Source organism: Bufo bufo, chromosome 4 (genome assembly GCF_905171765.1).
Source record: "Bufo bufo chromosome 4, aBufBuf1.1, whole genome shotgun sequence".
Classification (NCBI taxonomy): domain Eukaryota; kingdom Metazoa; phylum Chordata; class Amphibia; order Anura; family Bufonidae; genus Bufo; species Bufo bufo.
The window spans coordinates 122,245,749-122,267,394 of NC_053392.1; the positions used below are offsets into that span (position 1 = coordinate 122,245,749).

At 40.6% G+C, this 21,646-nt stretch overlaps 2 protein-coding genes across 9 annotated transcripts in view; one reads left to right on the forward strand and one right to left on the reverse strand.

The window, feature by feature from the left end:
- The window catches only part of AGFG1 (ArfGAP with FG repeats 1), a 99,078-nt gene extending 78,341 nt beyond the window's left edge, over positions 1–20,737 (forward strand). For 3 of the 6 annotated variants that reach the window (XM_040427821.1, XM_040427820.1, XM_040427817.1), the window contains 3 exons: positions 16,279–16,446; positions 16,587–16,678; positions 19,986–20,737. In XM_040427821.1, coding sequence (XP_040283755.1) covers positions 16,279–16,446; positions 16,587–16,678; positions 19,986–20,045 — 320 coding nt within the window. In that variant the 3' untranslated portion in view covers positions 20,046–20,737. Of the gene's footprint in view, positions 1–12,775; positions 12,878–14,316; positions 14,791–16,278; positions 16,447–16,586; positions 16,679–19,985 lie in introns of those variants that run through there. The other 3 variants (XM_040427818.1, XM_040427816.1, XM_040427819.1) reach the window with 2 other exon arrangements.
- Positions 20,738–20,889: 152 nt separating this feature from the next.
- Positions 20,890–21,646, reverse strand: part of LOC120997637 (thiamine transporter 2-like) — a 33,525-nt gene continuing 32,768 nt past the window's right edge. For 2 of the 3 annotated variants that reach the window (XM_040427822.1, XM_040427826.1), the window contains exon 6: positions 20,890–21,364. The gene's annotated coding sequence lies outside the window, so the exon portion shown is untranslated. Of the gene's footprint in view, positions 21,457–21,646 lie in introns of all 3 variants that reach the window. The other variant, XM_040427823.1, reaches the window with a different exon arrangement.

Here is a 21,646-nt window from a genome sequence, read left to right on the forward strand (position 1 = left end):
CTGGGGGGTGGTTTGCTGGATAAGCTCAAGACACCAGCAGAACCTCCTACCCCCCTAGCCAGAATTGCTTGTAGAATGACAGGTATTGAAGACAGCCAGTTCACAGGCAGCTTAAAATAATTTCCTTTATAGAGATGGAGACCCCTTTATCAGGAGCTTACACATATAAACTAGTGGTGAACACACATACCTTAGTATATATTGTTAGAAATTGCCGCCAAATAGAAAGGGGCGTCGCTCAGGGCCGGGGCAGTGTGCGCTGTCTCACAGTTCAAGTGACGCGCCAAGCTTGGCGCATACTTCCGGTTTCTATGCGTTCCATCGTGGAACGCATTTCCGGTTCTTTTGCGCTCCAGCCTGGAGCACAGTGGTTGCTTCCGGTCCTTGCGATCGTAAGGGGCAACATATGGATATTTGGTCTTGAGGTCATAATTCAATATATACACTCACCTAAAGAATTATTAGGAACACATGTTCTATTTCTCATTAATGCAATTATCTAGTCAACCAATCACATGGCAGTTGCTTCAATGCATTTAGGGGGGTGGTCCTGGTCAAGACAATCTCCTGAACTCCAAACTGAATGTCAGAATGGGAAAGAAAGGTGATTTAAGCAATTTTGAGCGTGGCATGGTTGTTGGTGCCAGAGGGGCCGGTCTGAGTATTTCACAATCTGCTCAGTTACTGGGATTTTCACGCACAACCGTTTCTAGGGTTTACAAAGAATGGTGTGAAAAGGGAAAGACATCCAGAATGCGGCAGTCCTGTGGGCAAAAATGCCTTGTGGATGCTAGAGGTCAGAGGAGAATGGGCCGACTGATTCAAGCTGATAGAAGAGCAACGTTGACTGAAGTAACCACTCGTTACAACCGAGGTATGCAGCAAAGCATTTGTGAAGCCACAACACGCACAACCTTGAGGCGGATGGGCTACAACAGCAGAAGACCCCACCGGGTACCACTCATCTCCACTACAAATAGGAAAAGGAGGCTACAATTTGCACGAGCTCACCAAAATTGGACTGTTGAAGACTGGAAAAATGTTGCCTGGTCTGATGAGTCTCGATTTCTGTTGAGACATTCAAATGGTAGAGTCCGAATTTGGCGTAAACAGAATGAGAACATGTATCCATCCTCTGATGGCTACTTCCAGCAGGATAATGCACCATGTCACAAAGCTCGAATCATTTCAAATTGGTTTCTTGAACATGACAATGAGTTCACTGTACTAAAATGGCCCCCACAGTCACCAGATCTCAACCCAATAGAGCATCTTTGGGATGTGGTGGAACGGGAGCTTCGTGCCCTGGATGTGCATCCCTCAAATCTCCATCAACTGCAAGATGCTATCCTATCAATATGGGCCAACATTTCTAAAGAATGCTATCAGCACCTTGTTAAATCAATGCCACGTAGAATTAAGGCAGTTCTGAAGGCAAAAGGGGGTCCAACACCGTATTAGTATGGTGTTCCTAATAATTCTTTAGGTGAGTGTATATATATTCTCATTCCTGGATAAATTCTTATAGAATATGTAAAGAAAAAAATCATGGCAGATCTAGTCAATTTAATCACACTAGATTAAGTGTTAATCTCCCAAATAACCATGAAATCATTGATATTCGCATTTCCTCACACAGAGCCATCACCGAATTACACACACATCATAGAATCGACAGTGAACAACATAATAAGCCGAATAGACCACACACCTATGCCCAAGCGGCCAAAAAAACACAGAAGAGTAGGATGATATATAACAGTAAATGGAACCAAAGCTTCTACAAAGATAAATGGACAGGAAACCCTCCCTCAAATTAATACCAATCTCACTACTCAATTTAACCACCTGTCCACCATAAACAAATCCGCTGACGGTAAATACCACCACGAGAATCATACAGAACCAGAGAGACCCAACACTTTACAAAACCATCCTCCAACTCATGCTCCCACTTCTAGTCCTATCAACGAAACTGCTTCACTTGAAGAATTACATAATTCCCTAAACCTCTCCGTTTACGCTACACCACTTCCATCCGCCAAACAAAGGAGCCCTGTAAATTGTCCACAAAAGCCCGCTAATGCACAAAACCCAACAGTTATGATACATCAACCTATCCTCTCCGACTCTGAAATGGGAAGACCAGTAAGAAACCCATCATCACCCCAATCCATACAAGATAATATATCCAACATTACTACTCATTCCACCTCTACCTCCAGTCCAGATCCTTTTTTAGCGTTACCCCCCAGTCTAACAGAGAGCCCTTTTTTAGAACACATTTCACCAGTAACAAGAAAATAACCTTTGACAATTTCACCTATACCTCCCCCATGGAGGACCATATCCAGCATACAAGACCTGAACACATTGATATCCATATCGAGCTCCACTTGCACAATCACTCCAAAACCAATAAAATCATTGAAGATCACCCACTTTTACACCTCCATCTCAAGTCTACGAAAAATACAAAATCCCGCTGCAGAAAAGGCAGAGATCGAAATGCCAGTAAACAAAAAAACTCAAACCCAAAACCACACCCCCTCAGAACTAAACAATGACACTAAGGGCTCATTCAAACGGCCGTATGCTAGCCACAAAAATGCGGATCAGTTTTTTTGTGGATTAGATACTGACCCATTCACTTCTATGGGGCCCTTTTCTATTCCACGGTTCCGCAAAACTAATGAAACATGTCCCCATTGAAGTCTATAGGTCCACAAAAATGCTGAACCTTCCGCAAAAAATGGATTTGCATTATATATATAAATATACCGTTTAGCCAAATGAGAAGAATCGGGAGAAACTGCTCAGACAATGTGACCATGAAAAAACAGATCTTTTGAGCACCAGATTTTCTGAAAAGGGCTACCCCCCACAACTCATAAAATAATCTAAAAATAGAATCATAAAGGAAAGTCAGAAGGACAGTCTAAAACAGAAAACTAAACACAACAACACCTCACACCCACCGACTGTTGGCCTGATTACACGATATAACTCTAAGTTGATTAGACAAATTCTAACTAGACATTGGCCAATCCTACAGAAAGATCCCATTTTAGGTAAAGATATTCCAAAACAACCCAAACTAACTTTCCGCAGAGCTAAAACTCTCAAAAATATCCTAGCCCCCTCATATCCAAAACCATTACAGAAAATTCTGAACCAGACAGCGTCCTGTGGGTAAGTAAAGAAAAATGGCTTTTAGATGTGGGTTACGTAGATGCAAATGTTGCAAGATGATTAACTGTACAACCAGGGAGTTACAACCATTACATATAAAAAAAATCCAATCACTTTGCAACATCATATGAGTTGTGGCAGCACGAATGTGATATATCTTAGTGTCCCTGTAATTTATATTACGTAGGCCGCACAACTCAAACATCAAGAGAGCGAATGAATGAACATCGGTCAAATATAAGTAGGAAAGTAGCCACTCATAGAAACATAGAATGTGTCGGCAGATAAGAACCATTTGGCCCATCTAGTCTGCCCAATATACTGAATACTATGAATAGCCCTTGGCCCTATCTTATATGAAGGATGGCCTTATGCCTATCCCATGCATGCTTAAACTCCTCCACTGTATTTGCAGCTATCACTTCTGCAGGGAGGCTATTCCATGCATCCACTACTCTCTCAGTAAAGTAATACTTCCTGATATTACTTTTAAACCTTTGCCCCTCTAATTTAAAACTATGTCCTCGTGTAGCAGTTTTTCTTCTTTTAAATATTCTCTCCTCTTTTACCTTGTTGATTCCCTTTATGAATTTAAAAGTTTTTATCATATCCCCTCTGTCTCGTCTTTCTTCCAAGCTATACATGTTAAGGTCCTTTAATCTTTCCTGGTAAGTTTTATCCTGCAATCCATGTACTAGTTTAGTAGCTCTTCTCTGAACTCTCTCCAAAGTATCAATATCCTTCTGGAGATATGGTCTCCAGTACTGCGCACAATACTCCAAATGAGGTCTCACTAGTGCTCTGTAGAGCGGCATGAGCACCTCCCTCTTTCTACTGGTAATGCCTCTCCCTATACACCCAAGCATTCTGCTAGCATTTCCTGCTGCTCTATGAAATTGTCTGCCTACCTTTAAGTCTTCTGAAATAATGACCCCTAAATCCCTTTCCTCAGATACTGAGGTTAGGACTGTATCACTGATTTTATATTCTGCTCTTGGGTTTTTACGCCCCAGGTGCATTATCTTGCACTTATCAACATTACATTTTAGTTGCCAGATTTTTGACCATTCCTCTAGTTTTCCTAAATCCTTTTCCATTTGGTGTATCCCTCCAGGAACATCAACCCTGTTACAAATCTTTGTGTCATCAGCAAAAAGACACACCTTACCATCGAGGCCTTCTGCAATTTCGCTGATAAAGATATTAAACAATATGGGTCCCAGAACAGATCCCTGAGGTACCCCACTGGTAACAAGACCATGGTCTGAATATACTCCATTGACTACAACCCTCTGTTGTCTGTCCCTCAGCCACTGCCTAATCCATTCAACAATATGGGAGTCCACGCACAAAGACTGCAATTTATTGATAGGACAGTATAAAAAGCCTTACTAAAGTCCAGATAAGCGATGTCTACTGCACCTCCGCCATCTATTATTTTAGTCACCCAATCAAAAAAATCTATGATTAGTTTGCCATGATCTCCCTGAAGTAAACCCATGCTGTTTTTCATCTTTCAATCCATGGGATTTTAGATGTTCCACAATCCTCTCCTTAAGTATGGTTTCCATTAATTTCCCCACTATTGATGTCAGGCTTACTGGCCTATAGTTGCCCTACTACCTTTCTTGTGAGTGGGCACATTTGCCAATTTCCAATCTTCTGGGACGACTCCTGTTGCCAGTGATTGGTTAAATAAATCTGTTAATGGTTTTGCTAGTTCACCGCTGAGCTCTTTTATTAGCTTTGGGTGTATCACATCAGGCCCCTGTGACTTATTTGTATTAATTTTAGACAGCTGACTTAGAACCTCTTCCTCTGTAAAGACACATGCATCAAAAGATTCATTAGTCTTCTTTCCTAACTGAGGTCCTTTTCCTTCATTTTCCTTTGTAAAAACTGAACAGAAGTATTCCTTGAGGCAGTCAGCTAGTTCTTTATCTTCTTCCATATACCTTCCTTCCTTTTTGTTTTTAATTTGGTAATTCCTTGTTTTAGTTTCCTTTTTTTATTTATGTATATGAAGAATGTCTTATCGCCTTTTTTCACTCACTGAGCTAATTTCTCTTCTGCCTGTGCTTTAGAAGCTCTTATAACTTGTTTGGCCTCTCTGCCTAATCTTATAAATTTGCCTGTCATCCTCGTTTTTTTTTTTTTTATATAATTACTAAATGCTATCTTTTTGTTTTTAATGATTTTGGCTACTTCTGCTGAGTACCACAGTGGTCTCTTCCTTTTTTTGCTTTTACTGACAAGCCTAATGCAATTTTCTGTTGCCTTCAATAGTGCCACTTTTAAGTAGTCCCATTTCTCCTGGACTCCATTGAAACTGTTCCAATCCGATAGGGACTCGTATACCACTAATCTAATTTTAGTTTTTCTACAATCGAAAACTTTTGTTTTTGTGTGGTGTGACTCAGTCACTGTACTTACAGTAAACCACACTGTCTAGTGTTCACTAGATTCCAAGCTTTCCCCTACAGTAATATCAGATACCAAATTCCCATTTGTGAATACTAAATCTAAAATGGACTCCTTCCGGGTTGGCTCCTCAACTACTTGCTGTTGAGATAATCCCAGTAGGGAATTTAGAATATCTGTACTCCTGGCAGAACTAGCTATTTTGGTTTTCCAGTTTACATCAGGAAGATTGAAGTCTCCCATAATAACTTCCCCCTTCAATGTCATTTTAGCTATTTCCTCAACTAGTAGATCTAATTTTTTGACTTGGCTAGGTGGTCTATATATCACACCTACACAAGTTTCCTTATGATTATCAAGCTGCAAGGTAACCCATACTGACTCTAAATTGGTCTCGCTAACTTGTATCAAATTAGATTTCATGCTATCTTTCACATACAGGGCCACCTATCCCCCTTCTTGCCTTCTCTGTCTTTCCTGTTTAGAGAGAACCCTGATATTGTTATATCCCAGTCATTACTCCCATTGAACCACGTCTCAGTAACAGCCACTAAATCTATATTCTCAAATGCCATTATAGCCTCAAGTTCATTGATCTTATTCCCTAAACTGCGAGCATTTGTAGACAAGAATCTGAGCTTGTCATTTCTTAACCTTTGTGCTACTGGCATCTTCTGGCATTGTTCCGGGGGGCAGTCGGACTGCTGGATTATCACTCTTTCCCCCCCCCTTTCCTAGTTTAAATGCTCCTTAGCAAATACTTGGAACTGTTCACTGAGGATATTCGTTCCCTAGAGAGAAAGATGCAAACCATCTTTCTTGTACAGTTCTTTTCCATTCCAACGAGAGCTAACATGAGACACAAAGCCAAACCCTTGGTTCAGACACCATTCATAAAGCCAAACATTGATTTCCTAAATGCACATCTTCCTGTCATGCTGAAGGTTATGCAGAGGCAAAACTGCAGAGAATGAAACAGTTGATGCAACCTCCCGTATATCATTTCCAAGTGTGTGAAAAGCTTCATTCACCTTTGAAACCTCATTGCAAGCCAGATCATTTGTCCCAAGATGGACAATAACATCCACCTCCCTTTCCCGCTTTGTTTGCCTAACAATATTAAGGATCCGTCGTCTATCCCTGCTAGCGGTAGCACCAGGGAGACATCTCACAACACCATTTTCCTCAAACTTCACACCTCTTATGATGGAATCGCCCACCAACAGCTGCTTACTATCAGTCCTCACCTTCTCCTTTTTGTCTTTGGCTGCAGTCTTGCATACTTTAGGCATGGGGGATGATTGTTCCTCACCCACTGTGCTTGAGCCATCCTCCATGTTGCTCTTGCACTCTGAAAGTGCTGTAAATGAATTATGGAGAGCCACAGAATGTGGGACATGTCTTCTATCAACAACTCTCAGTCTACCAGAACCTGCAGTAACCCATCTTCCATTTCTAGGGGGCCTCTGTGGCAGTGGCATTGCAACGTTCTCAGCCTGAGTTTGTTTAACGGTTAATTTACAAATCTCAGATTTCAAAAATGAGATTTCCTGCTGCATTATGGAGAGCTGTCTACAGATCAGACAGCATCCAAACCTCTGAAGAGTGGAACCTGAAATAAAAGCACAACAATTCCTGCACAGAACCAGGTCTGCCATTTTAAAGAGGGGAAAGATTATAAACAAACAAATCTTACTTGTTTAGATTGTATCCACCTCCAGATTACCTCCTGAGTATCTCCTGAATATCTCCAATGTACTGTTTTGAAACCGTGTCTGAGTATCCACCAGAAACACCGCTGAAGTTCTGCTACAGTGGAAAAGCTCTGAGTTAGTCTAAGTTAGTCTCCTGAATATCTCAGATGCACTTATAAAAATCAGCACTTGGAAAAAGCAGCAACTTCGCAACAATGCATGATGGGAACCCGGCTGCTTTAAAAGTGACCCCCTTGGAACATGTACCCCTCTCCTTCCAACAACAGTGTAGGAAGAAGATGTTTTGGATCTACCAACTAAATACCCTCACACCATTTGGCCTAAATGAATCTTTTGAATACGTAAACTACTGAAGTCCCAAACAGATTCAATCCATATTCCTTTTTAAAACATATATTCCTTTTAAGTTATATATATTATATTATACTGTCTTTTAAGTCAAAGAACCACCAATGATCAAACATCCAATCCATTTATGTTACTTGACTAGAATTGCAATTTTAATATCCGGAGACCCTTGAACCCACGACATATATGTTGGTATTCGTTAATATATGAATAAATATCGCTAATCTTTTCATATACCTTTTTATCATATATATTTTTTGTCATCGTTTTTTTATATAGTTTTGAAAAAGCAATATAGATACGAATTTACAGTATTATTAATTTATATTTATTTATTCATCTATATTTATTTTATATATAATAAGGGAGCGTCTTTAACAAGTTAGAAATACCCTTAAGCATACAGTATGGAAATATATATATATATATATATATATATATATATATATATATATTTAGACTTGTCTCTTAATTTATCTATAAATCAAAAAAGCTTTTACACATTCCATCATGTAATCATACATCTTCTGTATGCTCTCTATATGTATATGTATATTTTTTTCATTGTATCTTTTCATAGTATTTTTTTTGCGTATCTTAGAATTTTTTGTATACTTTTAGTGCATCTTTTTGTATATATTTTTGAGCTTTACATATATGGTTTTATTTAGATATATGTTTGCATTTTTTATATATATATATATATATATTCATATAGATAAGTTATATTGTGTGTGTGTGTGTATATATATATACTTTTTATATATATGTATCTTCTATATATACTTCAATATAGATAAATATCTCAGAATAGGTATGTATGTGTGTGTGTGTGTGTGTGTGTGTATATATATATATATATATATATATATATATAGATACATACATACATACATACTTACTTACTGTAGGGGTTTCGCTCTGGTAGATAGGGTAAGCGGGAGCAGTACAGAGGCAAAATACAAGTTCATAACTCAAAATGTCAATGTTTATTCACACTTGAGGTAATTGCACAAAACAGCACGTAACTTTGCAGTCTTGGTGTTAATTCACACACAATGGAAAGTTCATATAACACAAGTCACCTTGCTGGCAGTTCTGCCTCCAGTAGTCCACAGCAGGCTTTAGGGGGCCTGTTTCCTCAGCATGTGGCTCTCAGCCCTCCAGCACGGTACAAAGCCTCAGATCCCAAAAACAGAGACATCTCTGCTGAGCCCAGCTGCCTATTTAAGGACAGCCAGGTGCTGCCAAAACCGGGACCGGCACTTAAACTCCGGTCTGGTATTTGACCTCACCTGGCTGGAAACCAGCCCAGCCGCACATGCTGGGAGGAAAATACTTTCCTTGCGCAAGAGAACAAACAGTCGGAAGCAACCACTGTGCTCCAGGCTGGAGCGGAAGAGAACCGGAAATGCATTCCATGGTGGAACGAATAGAAACTGGAAGTACGCGCCAAGCTTGGCGCGTCACCGGAACTGTGAGACAGCGCACACTGCCCCGGCCCTGAGCGACGCCCCTTTCTATTTGGAGGCAATTTCTAACAATATATTCTAAGGTATGTGTGTTCACCACTAGTTTATATGTGTAAGCTCCTGATGAAGGGGACTCCATCTCTGTACCCTGAAATGCATTGAGCCGAATTCTACTAATAAAGGAATTGATTTGAAGCTACCTGTGAACTGGCTGTCTTCAATACCTGTCATTCTACAAGCGATTCTGGCTAGGGAGGTAGGAGATTCTGCTGGTGTCTTGAGCTTATCTGGCAAACTACCCCCCAGTGAAGTGAGTAAACAACATTTTGGATCAATATTTTAATATACCGTATTTTTCGCTTTATAAGACGCACTTTTTTTCCCCCAAAAGAGGGGGGGGGGGGGGAATGATAGTGCGCCTTATAAAACGATGGTTGACTTTTTTTTTTTTTACAGGGCTGACACTGATATATCGCTGGCCGCTATGCTGCACAGTGTGGTCGGCGATACATCAGTTACAGTGCGGGGAGGGAGGAGGGGCTGGAGGCAACTCACAGCGGGGCCCGGTGCAGTCACTGTATGACACTGGGCCCCGCGCACAGAAGTCTCTTTGTATGTAAAATCTTTCATTATTCCTGAATCAATCGCTCTCCTTTTGATAAACTAGCCTAATCGTCTGCATCAGTACTCACTATGAATGTAGCGTGCGTTCCCTCCTGCACATGACTTCATCCTGCTCCTGCTTCATTAATGAAGTGGGAGGAGTGTGACTGACTGAGTGACGTCAGTCACACGCTGGCCGGACCGCACGCTGCATTCATAGTGAGTACTGATGCAGGCGATTAGGCTAGTTTATCAATAGGAGAGCGATTGATTCAGGAATAAAGAAAGATTTTACCTACAAAGAGATTTCTGTGCGCGGGGCCCGGTGTAATACAGTGACTGCACCGGGCCCCGCTGTGAGTTGCCTCCAGCCCCTCCTCCCTCCCCGCACTGTAACTGATGTATCGCCGGCCACGCTGTGCAGCATAGCGGCCGGCGATATATCAGTGTCAGCTAGTTTATCATAAGGAGAGCGATTGATTCAGAATTAAAGAAAGATTTTACATACAAAGAATAAAGTACTGTAATGCTGTGACACATAGGGCCATGAGGGGGACCAGCATAAGATGTTATGTGTGTGTCATCCACACATATAGCATCTTATTCTGGCCCCCCTCATGGCCCTATGTGTCACAGCACACATCCCCCCATAACAGTACATCATCCACAGATCCCCCCCCCCCCATAACAGTGTGTCATCCACAGATCCCCCATAACAGTGTGTCATCCACAGATCCCCATAACAGTGTGTCATCCACAGATCCCCCATAACAGTGTGTCATCCACAGATCCCCCATAACAGTGTGTCATCCACAGATCCCCCATAACAGTGTCATCCCCAGACCATTAGTTCAAAATCCACCAAAAGCACACCTTTTGGTTCAAAATATTTTTTTTCTTATTTTCCTCCTCAAAAACCTAGGTGCGTTTTATAATCAGGTGCGTCTTATAAAGTGAAAAATACGGTACTTTTTATTCCTTTTATTACTTCTGCTTGCTCCTGTGTGGACACAGCAACCCACTCTAAGACTCTCTTTGACACCAATTCTATTATACTGTGGTCACCATATTAAAAAAAAAAAACGTAAGCTTATAGGTGAGCAAGATCCCAAATATAATCTTTACCTTCTTGTCTGTGATCTCATCTTTTTACATGGGTTAACACCTCAGTACTAATTTATTTGGGGGTCTGGTGCTTTCATCTTGGAATAATACTCGTCATGTCTGCTTCTTGGGTCCATTTTTATTGAATGAACCCACATGCTACCAGCCCACTCTGCATAACTCTTGTTTGACACACGTGGATTAACCTCCACATCGCCACCTCAGTAGCAGCCGCCCCCCTATATCACCCTTTTGCGACCTTATTCTTTACTTCCTCCATCCACCATTCAGGCTATTAGAGTAACTCATTCTATCACCTTAAATACTCCTATCCCACTGGCACCTCAAGTTTTTTCTTATCTTTTGGATAAACTATTCCCTAAGATCTGATTAACCCTCGCTCTCTACTCTCTCTACATATACTCAGTCACAGTCCTGGGGATAAATAGATGATGGGAGAGATTTCTGTACTGATCTTTAATATATTTATACATAGTTATTAGATCGCCCCTCAGTCGTCTTTTTTTCTAAAGTGAATAACCCTAATTTTGATAATCTTTCTGGGTCCTGTAGTCCACCCATTTCAGTTATTACTTTAGTTGCCCTCCTCTGAACCCTTTCCAGCTCTGCTATGTCTGCCTTGTTCACAGGAGCCCAGAACTGTACACAGTACTCCTTGTGTGGTCTGACTAGTGATTTGTAAAGTGGTAGGACTACGTTCTCATCACGGGCATCTATTCCCCCATTATCGTTCCTTAAATGGTTGTCCACATCATATAAAGCAATGGATTATTGCTGTAATATGCCATCGCTTTATGATCAGTGGGGTGAGGGTCTGACCTCTGGGATCCCTACCTTTCTGGAGAAATTATGAGGGGGAATTATACATCTCTATTTACTGGTGTTCTTGTGGGACTAGCAATATAAAAAAAAAAGGCTGAAATATTCCAGTTTTCACACTAAAGCACACAAAATAGATGTATATTTCTTGTTTCAGCTTTTCTCTGTAGACAGGGGTAAGGTCAGCAGAGTCATCTCATCATTAAAGGATAGAGGATTTAATGATAGATTACACCCCTAGATAAGGCAGGGTAACACTCTGTATTCATGTCCCATGTCACTCCTTGGTGTCTACAGGAGGGGGTCTGTGTTTTTTTCATTTTAGGAGTTCGTAATAATCATGACATTTCTCCCATTCATATCAGCTACTATAAAGCGCACACAACCTGCTGCAGTGCCTATACAGATAATATAGGAAGGAAGTGTGTGTGTTCAATATGGCTGCTCCCAGGAAAGATGCAATACGGTAGGGATGTCATCGGTCATTAAATCATCCACCTTCTAATGATAATGAGATGACTCTGCTGACGTTACTTCAGGCCTAGTCTACAGAGTAGAGCTGAAATAGAAAATGTAAGTCTATTCTGTGTGCTCTAGTGACCAGTGTAAAAACTGGAATATTTCTTTTATATTGATAATACCACTAAATTAAAAAATTATTCACAAAAAATCCTGGATATATCTTTGGATGATGATACACAGCCCCTTGCTCACACTAATAAATAAACTGGCTATTCCCTAAATCTCTGGTAAGGTGGTAACTGCTGAGACCATCATGGATCCCAGGGGTGCATACCGAGTCCCCTGTTTTTCTCAGAGACAGTCATCTCTCTAAGTGGTATGCGTCTTCAAATGTGTTTATTTGTGGAGTAATTAACATTATATTCCTCAAGAGATTTTAACAAAACTTTTCACTGACGACATAAGCCATTTGTTACCCCCAAGATTTACCATGGCTCTTCTTGAGCTTTCCCGTTCGCCTAAATTCTGGCCCCCATTGTTTCACATTTGGCATGCCTGCTCTGTACTGTATTAGTAAACTACAAGCCTTGGAAGACCACTTTTTAAATTCTCAACCAGGGGTCCGTGATGGTCACACGACCGAGATGGACTACCCGGGTGCCCCATTTCACCCATTCCACCAGACCAGACTGCCGACAGCTGCAGGAGCATTGGATGTCTGTGAGTAGTCTGTCCCAGTTTTTATCCAGCCTTGGTGCTGATATCATGTCTTGCTTGGAATTCACATCACAGCTTTTATTTTTCATTCTCTCCCAAAGCATGTAGAATTTTATCAACCCGTCTACATTTTATTTTTATGTCTTTGTCTTGTATCGATGTGAAATATTCTTGTTATAAGACTTTGGCACTTTGTAAGTCTGCAGAGCTCACCATTTGCACGTTTCCTTTGTTTTTCTCTCGTTTTCAACAATTTTTTAACCAGAGCTCTTCTTTTTTGAATTACTAAAACTTTATAAAACCTTTAAAAAATGACCTGACCCAAGAGATGAATGTAGCAGGTTGTCTGTCCAAGTCTACTCAGATGTCGCTGGAATATCTTTGTAGAATATCTACTGATGACTTTTATTGACTTATTGCAGTGTTCTCCAGTGACTCTTGGGTCCCTGCATGTGGCTCTTTAGCTTTTGACTGCTCTTGAATCTATTATTACGAGCAAGTCATTGTATTTTTAGATTTTGGTGCTAGGATCAAAACTGTATAGCTGACATTTAACAGCGGCTGCAAAAGGTTACATCGCTGGATATACTACATATACCTTACTTTCACTATTTATTATGGTTCAGCATCATCTGTCGTATGTGGCTTGTAGCCTGCAAAGGTTTTGGGGTCACTTGATAAAATTCAGTGTTTAAAGGCTATGTACATGTTTGCGGCACTTTTTCTTTATTGTTGCATTTTACTCACTTTGAGCTTAAAATCGTTTATTTTTTATTTTCTTTTTTTCCACTTTCTTTTTATTAAAAATGTTTATCCCTTTTCTCTGTACAGCCTTGAGATTCTCTAGTACCAGGCTCTGTATTTTTACTGTGTTTTGTAAGCCATCTCTGGTTTATGAGATGACAGCACAAAGTGAAAATACTATTCTCACAGTTATACAGTTAACTGTGACAGAACAACTCAATATTTTTACTAAAGACCAACTGAAAAGAAATGATTTTTAGCCCATAATGAGTAAAATGCAATCATAAAAAATTGCACTGAAGGTGTCCAGCCTTAAACATCTGAAATGTATTGCGCTTCTTGTCAGATGTGTTCCCAAGGAACCTTACATGTGTTCAGAAGCTTGTAAAAGGTTATTTGCTCTTTTTTTCTATCGTAGACTGCCAGTTTTGTCCATGGACTGGGTTTGATTGTCGACCTTGATCCTCTTAACTTGGATGGGTCGCTACTGCAGTAGCAGACACAGTTCATGGATAAGAGTGGTGCTGTTTTTGGTAAAACAAAAGACCCTGTTTTCTCATCTCAGGAAATACCTATTAATCTATCTAGTTGGTCATAAATAATAACATTTGGTCCTACACTGTGCAGCTACTTAGTGTGTAAATCTGACTGCACATTTTTTTATTTTATGATGGTTAATATGCCCTGCAATGTTTCAGTTTTCTTTCCGAGGACATTCCCAGTCTTCCCATTCGCATGCCAGACCATAAATACAGGTGATTTCTTGCTGCAGTCCCTGTACCTTTCCAGAGTGTGGAAACATATGAGCATGCACCTGTCTTATTTAGTAGTATGTTGGAGCTGTTTTTCACCAACTTTTTTTTTTTTTTTTGTGATTTGGGTTTTTGCTGCATGACTACCCTATAGTTAAATGCTTTGTGCTTCCTTTTGTACAGAGTATTTTACTATAGAAGATTTGCCTTGTTCACATTTGTGCATGTTTTGGAAGGTCTAGTGTGCGTTTGTGACGCCTTTATAAACCTATATTGCAAGATTATCACTTTTACGCTGCATTTTGTTCATACAACAGTCATTCCTTTACCAAAATGCAGTTCATTGTGCCATCATTCTTCTCTTCCCCGTGTTTCCATGATGAGATCATATCATTTTGGATGTGTTCTCAGAATTATTTCATATCTGTCCTTGTGCCAGTAGAGCTTACTCTCTGATTTTCCTAGAGCAAACACAAGTACACATTGTTATGGTACTTCATCAAGCGGTTATTGCCTTTACAGGATTCTTACTATTTCTTGGACTTGTCCGCTTTTTAAAAAAATATTGATAGGTCATCAATCTAAAAAAAGATTTTTTAAAAAGCGGACAACCCCTTTAAAACAGTTGTGCTGGGGTTTTTTTTTTTTTTTTGCGAACTCTCCTCTCTTGGTCAGACCTGTGAAGGGAAGCTTACCTCCTTCTCAGTGCTGGCTCCTCGTCCCTTCTCTTCCAGGCCTGGGCTGCAACGGTGGGCTCGCTTGCTGTAGACATCCAGTTTTTGACACTGCTGCAGCCATGAACTGGCTGTTGCAGTTACCTGCTCCCCATTCGTCACATAACGTGTCAAACCAGATGTTTACAGTGAGGAAGCCCATGGAGCATCGCAGGCCTGGAAGATAAGGAGCGAGGAGCCAGCGCCAGGAAGCAGGTAAGTAAGTGTCCCTACACAGGTCTGGCCAAGAGATGCGGTTTGCAAACCCCTTCCTGTCCAAACTTGCACAACTCCTTTAAGTCTTTTCAATAAAAAGCAATACCCCCTGAGCTGCTGGTTACATCAAATGATCTTTATCTTGATCAGAAACTCGTGTAACATTTCATTACTATTATATTACTATTTTTATTACTGAGTTTGGCACCAACCCACCCATCAGCTTAATGTATTCCAGTAGTGGTAATTGTTTTATCCCCCTCCATGTCCTCACCGATCATTTTGGTATTATTGCGTAGCGACTTCCATACTCAGAAGGCACCATAAATATGACCATATTTTTGTTCTACATCTGCTCTGCATTTTCAGCGGATCGGGTGCAGACCCATTCATTTCAATGGGTTCCAAAAAAAAATGCGGACAGCACAGCGTGTGCTGTCTGCATCCATAAGTCATGTCCGTTCCATAGCTCCGCTAAATAATAGAATCTGTTAAATTCTTGTCCTTTTTGCGGACAAGGATAGGCATTATTAAAATGGGTCCGGGAGAAAAAAAAAAAGATGCAACACGGATGACACCCGCATTTTTGGCGGATCTGCGTTTTGCGGACTACAAAATACATACGGCCGTGTGAATGCACCCTAAGGTTGCAAACAAAATACGTGTGACGTCCGTGTTGCATCCGTTTTATTTTTTCTTCCTGATCCATTGTAACAATGCCTATTCTTTTCCGCAAAACTGACAAGAATAGGACATGTTCTATCTTTTTGGATGCGGAAAGCAATGGTGTGCGGTCTGCATTTTTTGCGGACCAATTGAAATGAATTAGCCTACAAAAAATGCGGATCGGATGCGGAACAGAAATACGGTTGTGTGACTAGGGCCTAATAGTGATAATTCCCTCGAGTCTTGGCTTAGGCAGGCTGCTGTCCTCTTTCATGTGTCCTAATGTATCTGTTGTTGGTTGTATCTGGAACAGCTTCTTTTGGAACAGCCTCACTAAGCATGCCCGCTGGGTTCGGGACATCGGCACCATACAGTCTTCCTACCAGCTTTAGTGGCACTTTTCATCAGCCTGCATTCCCCCCTCAGACTGCCTTCCCCCAACAGACTGCTTTCTCACAGCAGCCTAATGGTAATATACAAGGTACGGTAAGAGATACACCATGTTCATCTTGCTGTGTAAATTAATCCGGTTGCCATTGCAGAATTCACACTTCTGTTGGTGTCAACTACCTGCAGTAATCTTATTTCTTTTCTGTTTTTTGTCTTTTATTTTCTTTTAAGGAGCTGGTTTTGGTGTGTTTGGTCCAGCAAAGTCAGTGGTTACTCCATTTGGACAGGTTGCAGCTCCTGCAGTCTCTAGTAATCCTTTCATGGTGAGTACAGTTACGCATCACCCAGATGTCATCTTGAAAGGGACACACCCGTCAGAAAACAATTAGCACATATTAACAGCCTTTTTGTGAATTTTCTTAGTAATTTTTTGCCAAAATGGGGTGATTATTTTTAAGTCACGATATGTATTCTACTTCCTGTCCTGGCTCTTTAACTTCCTCTTTAATTGGACTTTTAGCACAGCAGACAGACTCCTGACATCTGTTTTAATAGCTATTTGCATCCTCTATATAATAACAATTCTGGGGCATCTATCCATGTCACTGTAGGTTCTGTCATTCCTTGGTTGTTCCTGCTAGAAGTTATGAATGTATTGCTAGCAGCTTGTAATGATGGTCCATATGAGTGTTACCAGTTGGGTGTGCCCCTGCAGAGTCTGACACTGGCAGCACTGATTGGATAATGTCAGACTGTGCAGGGACACACCTCTAAACTGTTAACTATCTAGACCCTCACTGCAGTCAGCTGATAATTCATTCATAACTTCTAGCAGGAATAATAAAGGAATGGCACATAGTAGATACCGCAGTAAAATAGATGCTCCAGAATTATTACAAAGGGGTGCAAGCCAAATATTTTTTAAAGTTTTATTATATTATACATTTACTATATTATACATTTTTCAAACCAGCATCTGGATCTGAATACTTTTGTAATTGCATGTAAAGTTTAGTATAACCACTGAGTTATTTAATGAACTGTATCTGTATAGGGCCACCAGCTTTTTAATATTTCTCTGTCCACTTGGCTGAAGTGGCTGCACATGGTCAGATACATCCTTCAGCTGCCACCGGTACTGTTAGACGCTGTGACAGTTACAGGGCGAGAGCTGCAGCAGAAAGGCCACACCCTCTGATCCGTCATAGGACAAGACCTGCAGCAGAAAGGACATGCCCCCTGAGCTGCCAGCCTAAAATAAATCTATCAGAGCAATAGGAGTAATGAATGGGGAGATCTCTGGATCCATGTGAGGTACAGGGCTGGTTTTAGTTTTGTTCTATATTATGTCTAATTTTTTACATTAAATTCTAGTTCACACTTCAGTGTTTGGTCAGTGATTTCCATCAGTTATTGTGAGCAAAAACCAAGAGTGAATCCTACACAGATATAAGGTATAATGGAAAGATTTTCCTCTTTTATGTCTTTTTGACTGGCGCCTGGTTTTGGCTCAGAATCACTGATGGATATCACTGACCAAAACATTGAAATGTGAACTAGGCCTAACCATGGGATAACTCCTTTAAATAGCTTGGAAAATATGCAGATAACATCTTTTCCTCACAGCAGCAGTAAACTGACAATTGATTACCTATCAATACAGGAGTTTAATCATCCGTGCTAACTTCTGTAGTATTTTTAATTTTTAATGGCATAGAACTGCTCCAATGAAAAAACTTTTTTTTTAAATTTAATTTTAAAAAATTACCCGTTTCTGAGAGAATTGTTCTTTTATAGCATGTCTCCAGTATTCTACATAAAGAGCTAATAAAGTCCTGTGATCACAGCAGCATAGGCAGTGATAATAACAGGCAGTCTTTCTCTTTCACAGCAGGATTGTGATGGAAAGAACTGGCCCCATGTTGTAGGCAGGTACAAATTTAAGTAGGTGGGGCCAACACTTACCCTATTGTTGAACAAAATACTGCTCCAGCAGAGCAAAATAACCACAGTGCAGCAAAATGTACTGCCCCAGCAGAACAAAATTCCACAGTGCTTCACAAAATACCTCCTCTGTGGTGGCCAGTTCCAGTTGCCTTTAGGATAGCAAAAAGCTGTATTCTTGAGTCTGGAGGGCACCTGAGGTCACTGTTCAGCAACAGAAGTACTTGATTCTCCTAGTGTTAATTAACTCTCGGAGTATCCGATCATTATTTACCTGGCTGGAGGCCACAAAGAGGGCTCAGGCAGTCCCCTAGACATGGGCCCACCTAAAGGAGTTATCCAAGATTCAACAGTCCTCCCACAATGCCTGGACCAACTATACTGACCATACTTACCTGGTCCCTGATGCCGGTAGATGCAAGGCAAGGAGGTCACCGCTGCACCCTGCTATCAGCTGCACCCCCGTCGATGGATCTTGTTATCTGCATACAAGGGTGAGGCAAAGATGGCCGTGGAGCGATTGAAAGGAAAGTGGTGTCAGGGACTAGGTAAGTATGATCAGTATTGTGGGTCTGGTCTTGGATAACCCCTTTAAGGGCCTATGACCATCCTGTCCCTGCTGTCTCATTTTTTTCTTTCCCTCCCCTGCTGCGGTGAGTGAAGAAGAGAAGGGGAAGAATTATGTGAGCTAGAAACAGTGACAATGACAAAGCTCCACTGTATCTGTAACATGGTAGACAGTCATAATGGTGTCCTTGCTGTTTGTGTAATTGTGTGTCATGTAAAGCAGCACAATAATGTGACGCCGCTTCAGTGAGCTTGAACCCTGATTCCAGCCTGGAGGCAGATACAATCAGTACCCATTATGTTAGTCATGCGCTGTTTTGTTGGTTCCGTTACCCGTTTGTCACCTGCATGTTGTTTCCCACAATGTTTACTTACACACAATGCAGCTTAATGGTGTCTACAATAGTAAATGCATTTATAGGCCCATACAAAAAAATAGAATGTCTTCTTGTATCACTCATGTTAACATGTTAAGTGCGCAAGTGGGTCCATTTGTGATGGTTTCATGTTTATTTTTAGTGGTGGTGGGTGCCACTGCAATTTTTGACAGTTCACACAGAGTTTTTTTTAATGGTGATTTGGGGCATTTCTGCCTCAAAATCAGCTCCAAAAAGACCTCAAAACAGCCTCCCATTCATTTCAATGAGCTTGTGTTTCTTTTTTCCACGTGTAAAAAAAAAAAAAAAGCAGCATTTGGGGCAGAATCAGTGCTGAATTTCCCTTTAAAATGAATAGGAATCTGAAAAAAAAAATGTGCCACATAAGTCCATACGTTTTTTGTGTATTTTCCACACCTTTTTTTGGAGCGGATCTGCTTCAAAAACCTCAAGCAGGAAATTCAGCTTTGTAACGAAGTGAACACCCATTGGTTAAAAAAAAAGTATCGAAAACCGCACGTTTAAGATCAGTTGTGTGAGCTGGACCTTAGTCCTTCCCATTGTTTTGAACCCATGTCTGTTCTTTGCTTTAAAAAAAAAAAGCCGTGTGTGAAATCGCCTTAAAGGTCCTTCAGAATGGTATGAAAGCATTTCCATGCAGGTTTACTGGTAGGTTTGTATGGTGTCCATAACCGTAAGTACAACTTTGTAATATGTTTTTTGTTTTCTTTTTTACTTGCAGGCCGGGGCACCCTCGGGACAGTTTCCAGCAGGAAGTTCATCGACAAATCCTTTCTTATAGCCTTAGACTAACACAGGAGCTTACCAGGCATCACCGTACATGTACTGCCTCTTGCACTGTTTGTCTTGTTTAACCAGCGTAAGCTTTAAACACAGGGAGTTCTTTCAGAGCCTGCAATTATATTTTTTTTTTTGTATTTAAACAAAAAAAAAAAAGGAAGAAAACAAGGTAATATGTGCAATTGGGAAGCCTTTTCTTTTTTCATTCAATCTGTTGGCTGCCCAGAGGATATCAAGTCCTGGGGCAGCCAAGGGGTTAATTGAAGGCGTATCATGTATATTAAATTTGGTAAGTTATTGCAGATTCCATATTCGTTAAGCTGCAGTACTGTATATATTTTTTTTTTTCTTAGGGTCTAGGTAATTATTCATATCAGTATTTCTAACTCATAACACTTTATGCTATGTGAAAGAGCAAACAAGTCCACCTATAACTGAAAAAGACTTTAATCATTTTAGCAATCCGGCTTGACGGGATGTGGCAGTTCAATGTTAAATGATGAAAATCTATACATTTTATTCACACAAAATAATGAAAAGAAAACAATCCCACAAACTTTTACTTTGCCCAATAAAGCTATTTGTTTCTATACGCCTAAAATATCCATATTGAGGACTCATTTCTGCATAATAAAGCTAATAATGTTTTGCTACAGTTTGCAGGTGAAAAAATATTAAAATATTAGAAAAATGGCGACTGTGTGATTTTATTACTTTGTAGAATATGACTACAGGACTCCTTCGAGTTCAAATACTCATTTGTTTGTGGGTGGCCATTGTAAGTTGAATACTATGGAACTTGAGACAATAGGGGACACAAAAAAAGCGTCTTATTTGCCCGTAGCAACCAATCACTGTACAGCATTCATGTCACATGAATGAAAGCTTGACTGTGATTGGAGGCCCTGAAATATCAACTATAAATTAAAATTGAAGAGTAAAAGTATCGGATCAAGAGGGGGGGTCCCACTCCCAGCACCACCACCGACTGTTTCTGGGAGCAGCTCCTGTGCACTGGAACCATTCACCATACAAGCACAACTCTGTACATTATATAGTGGCCATGCCTGGTTCCTGTAGTTTTGCCTCCATTCACGTGATGCTCATTTTGCCAGCCACTGGCCTTTGTAGTGTCCTGCCTCAGTCAGTTATTGGCTGAGTAGGCCTGTCTTGGCAAGTCTGGCGTGGAGAAGGCTTCCATGTGACAGTTATTTTCATGCTGAAATTCTTGTAGGTAGTCACAAACCAGCAGATAGAAAGATGATTTAGCCAGAGCTCAACAGAAGATGACTGAAGACAATGGTGACCAAGACGAAAGCACTGCCGAGGAACAGAAAACAGGAGGGACCGATTACATCAGAGCCAGCTACAGCGAGATAGCAGAGAGAAACTTCAGTGGAATCTGTCGCCACCTGTAACGGCACATTTACACAGGAATATTATCGGGCTGATTATTAGGAACGAATGTTCGTACAAACGATCATTCCCGATCATCAGCCCATGTAAAGGTGCCACTGATCACCCGATGCCCTTTCATGGAGTGAATTAATTGCTTATACAGCACATTAAACTATCATTTATGGGCAGCAGATCATGCTATAC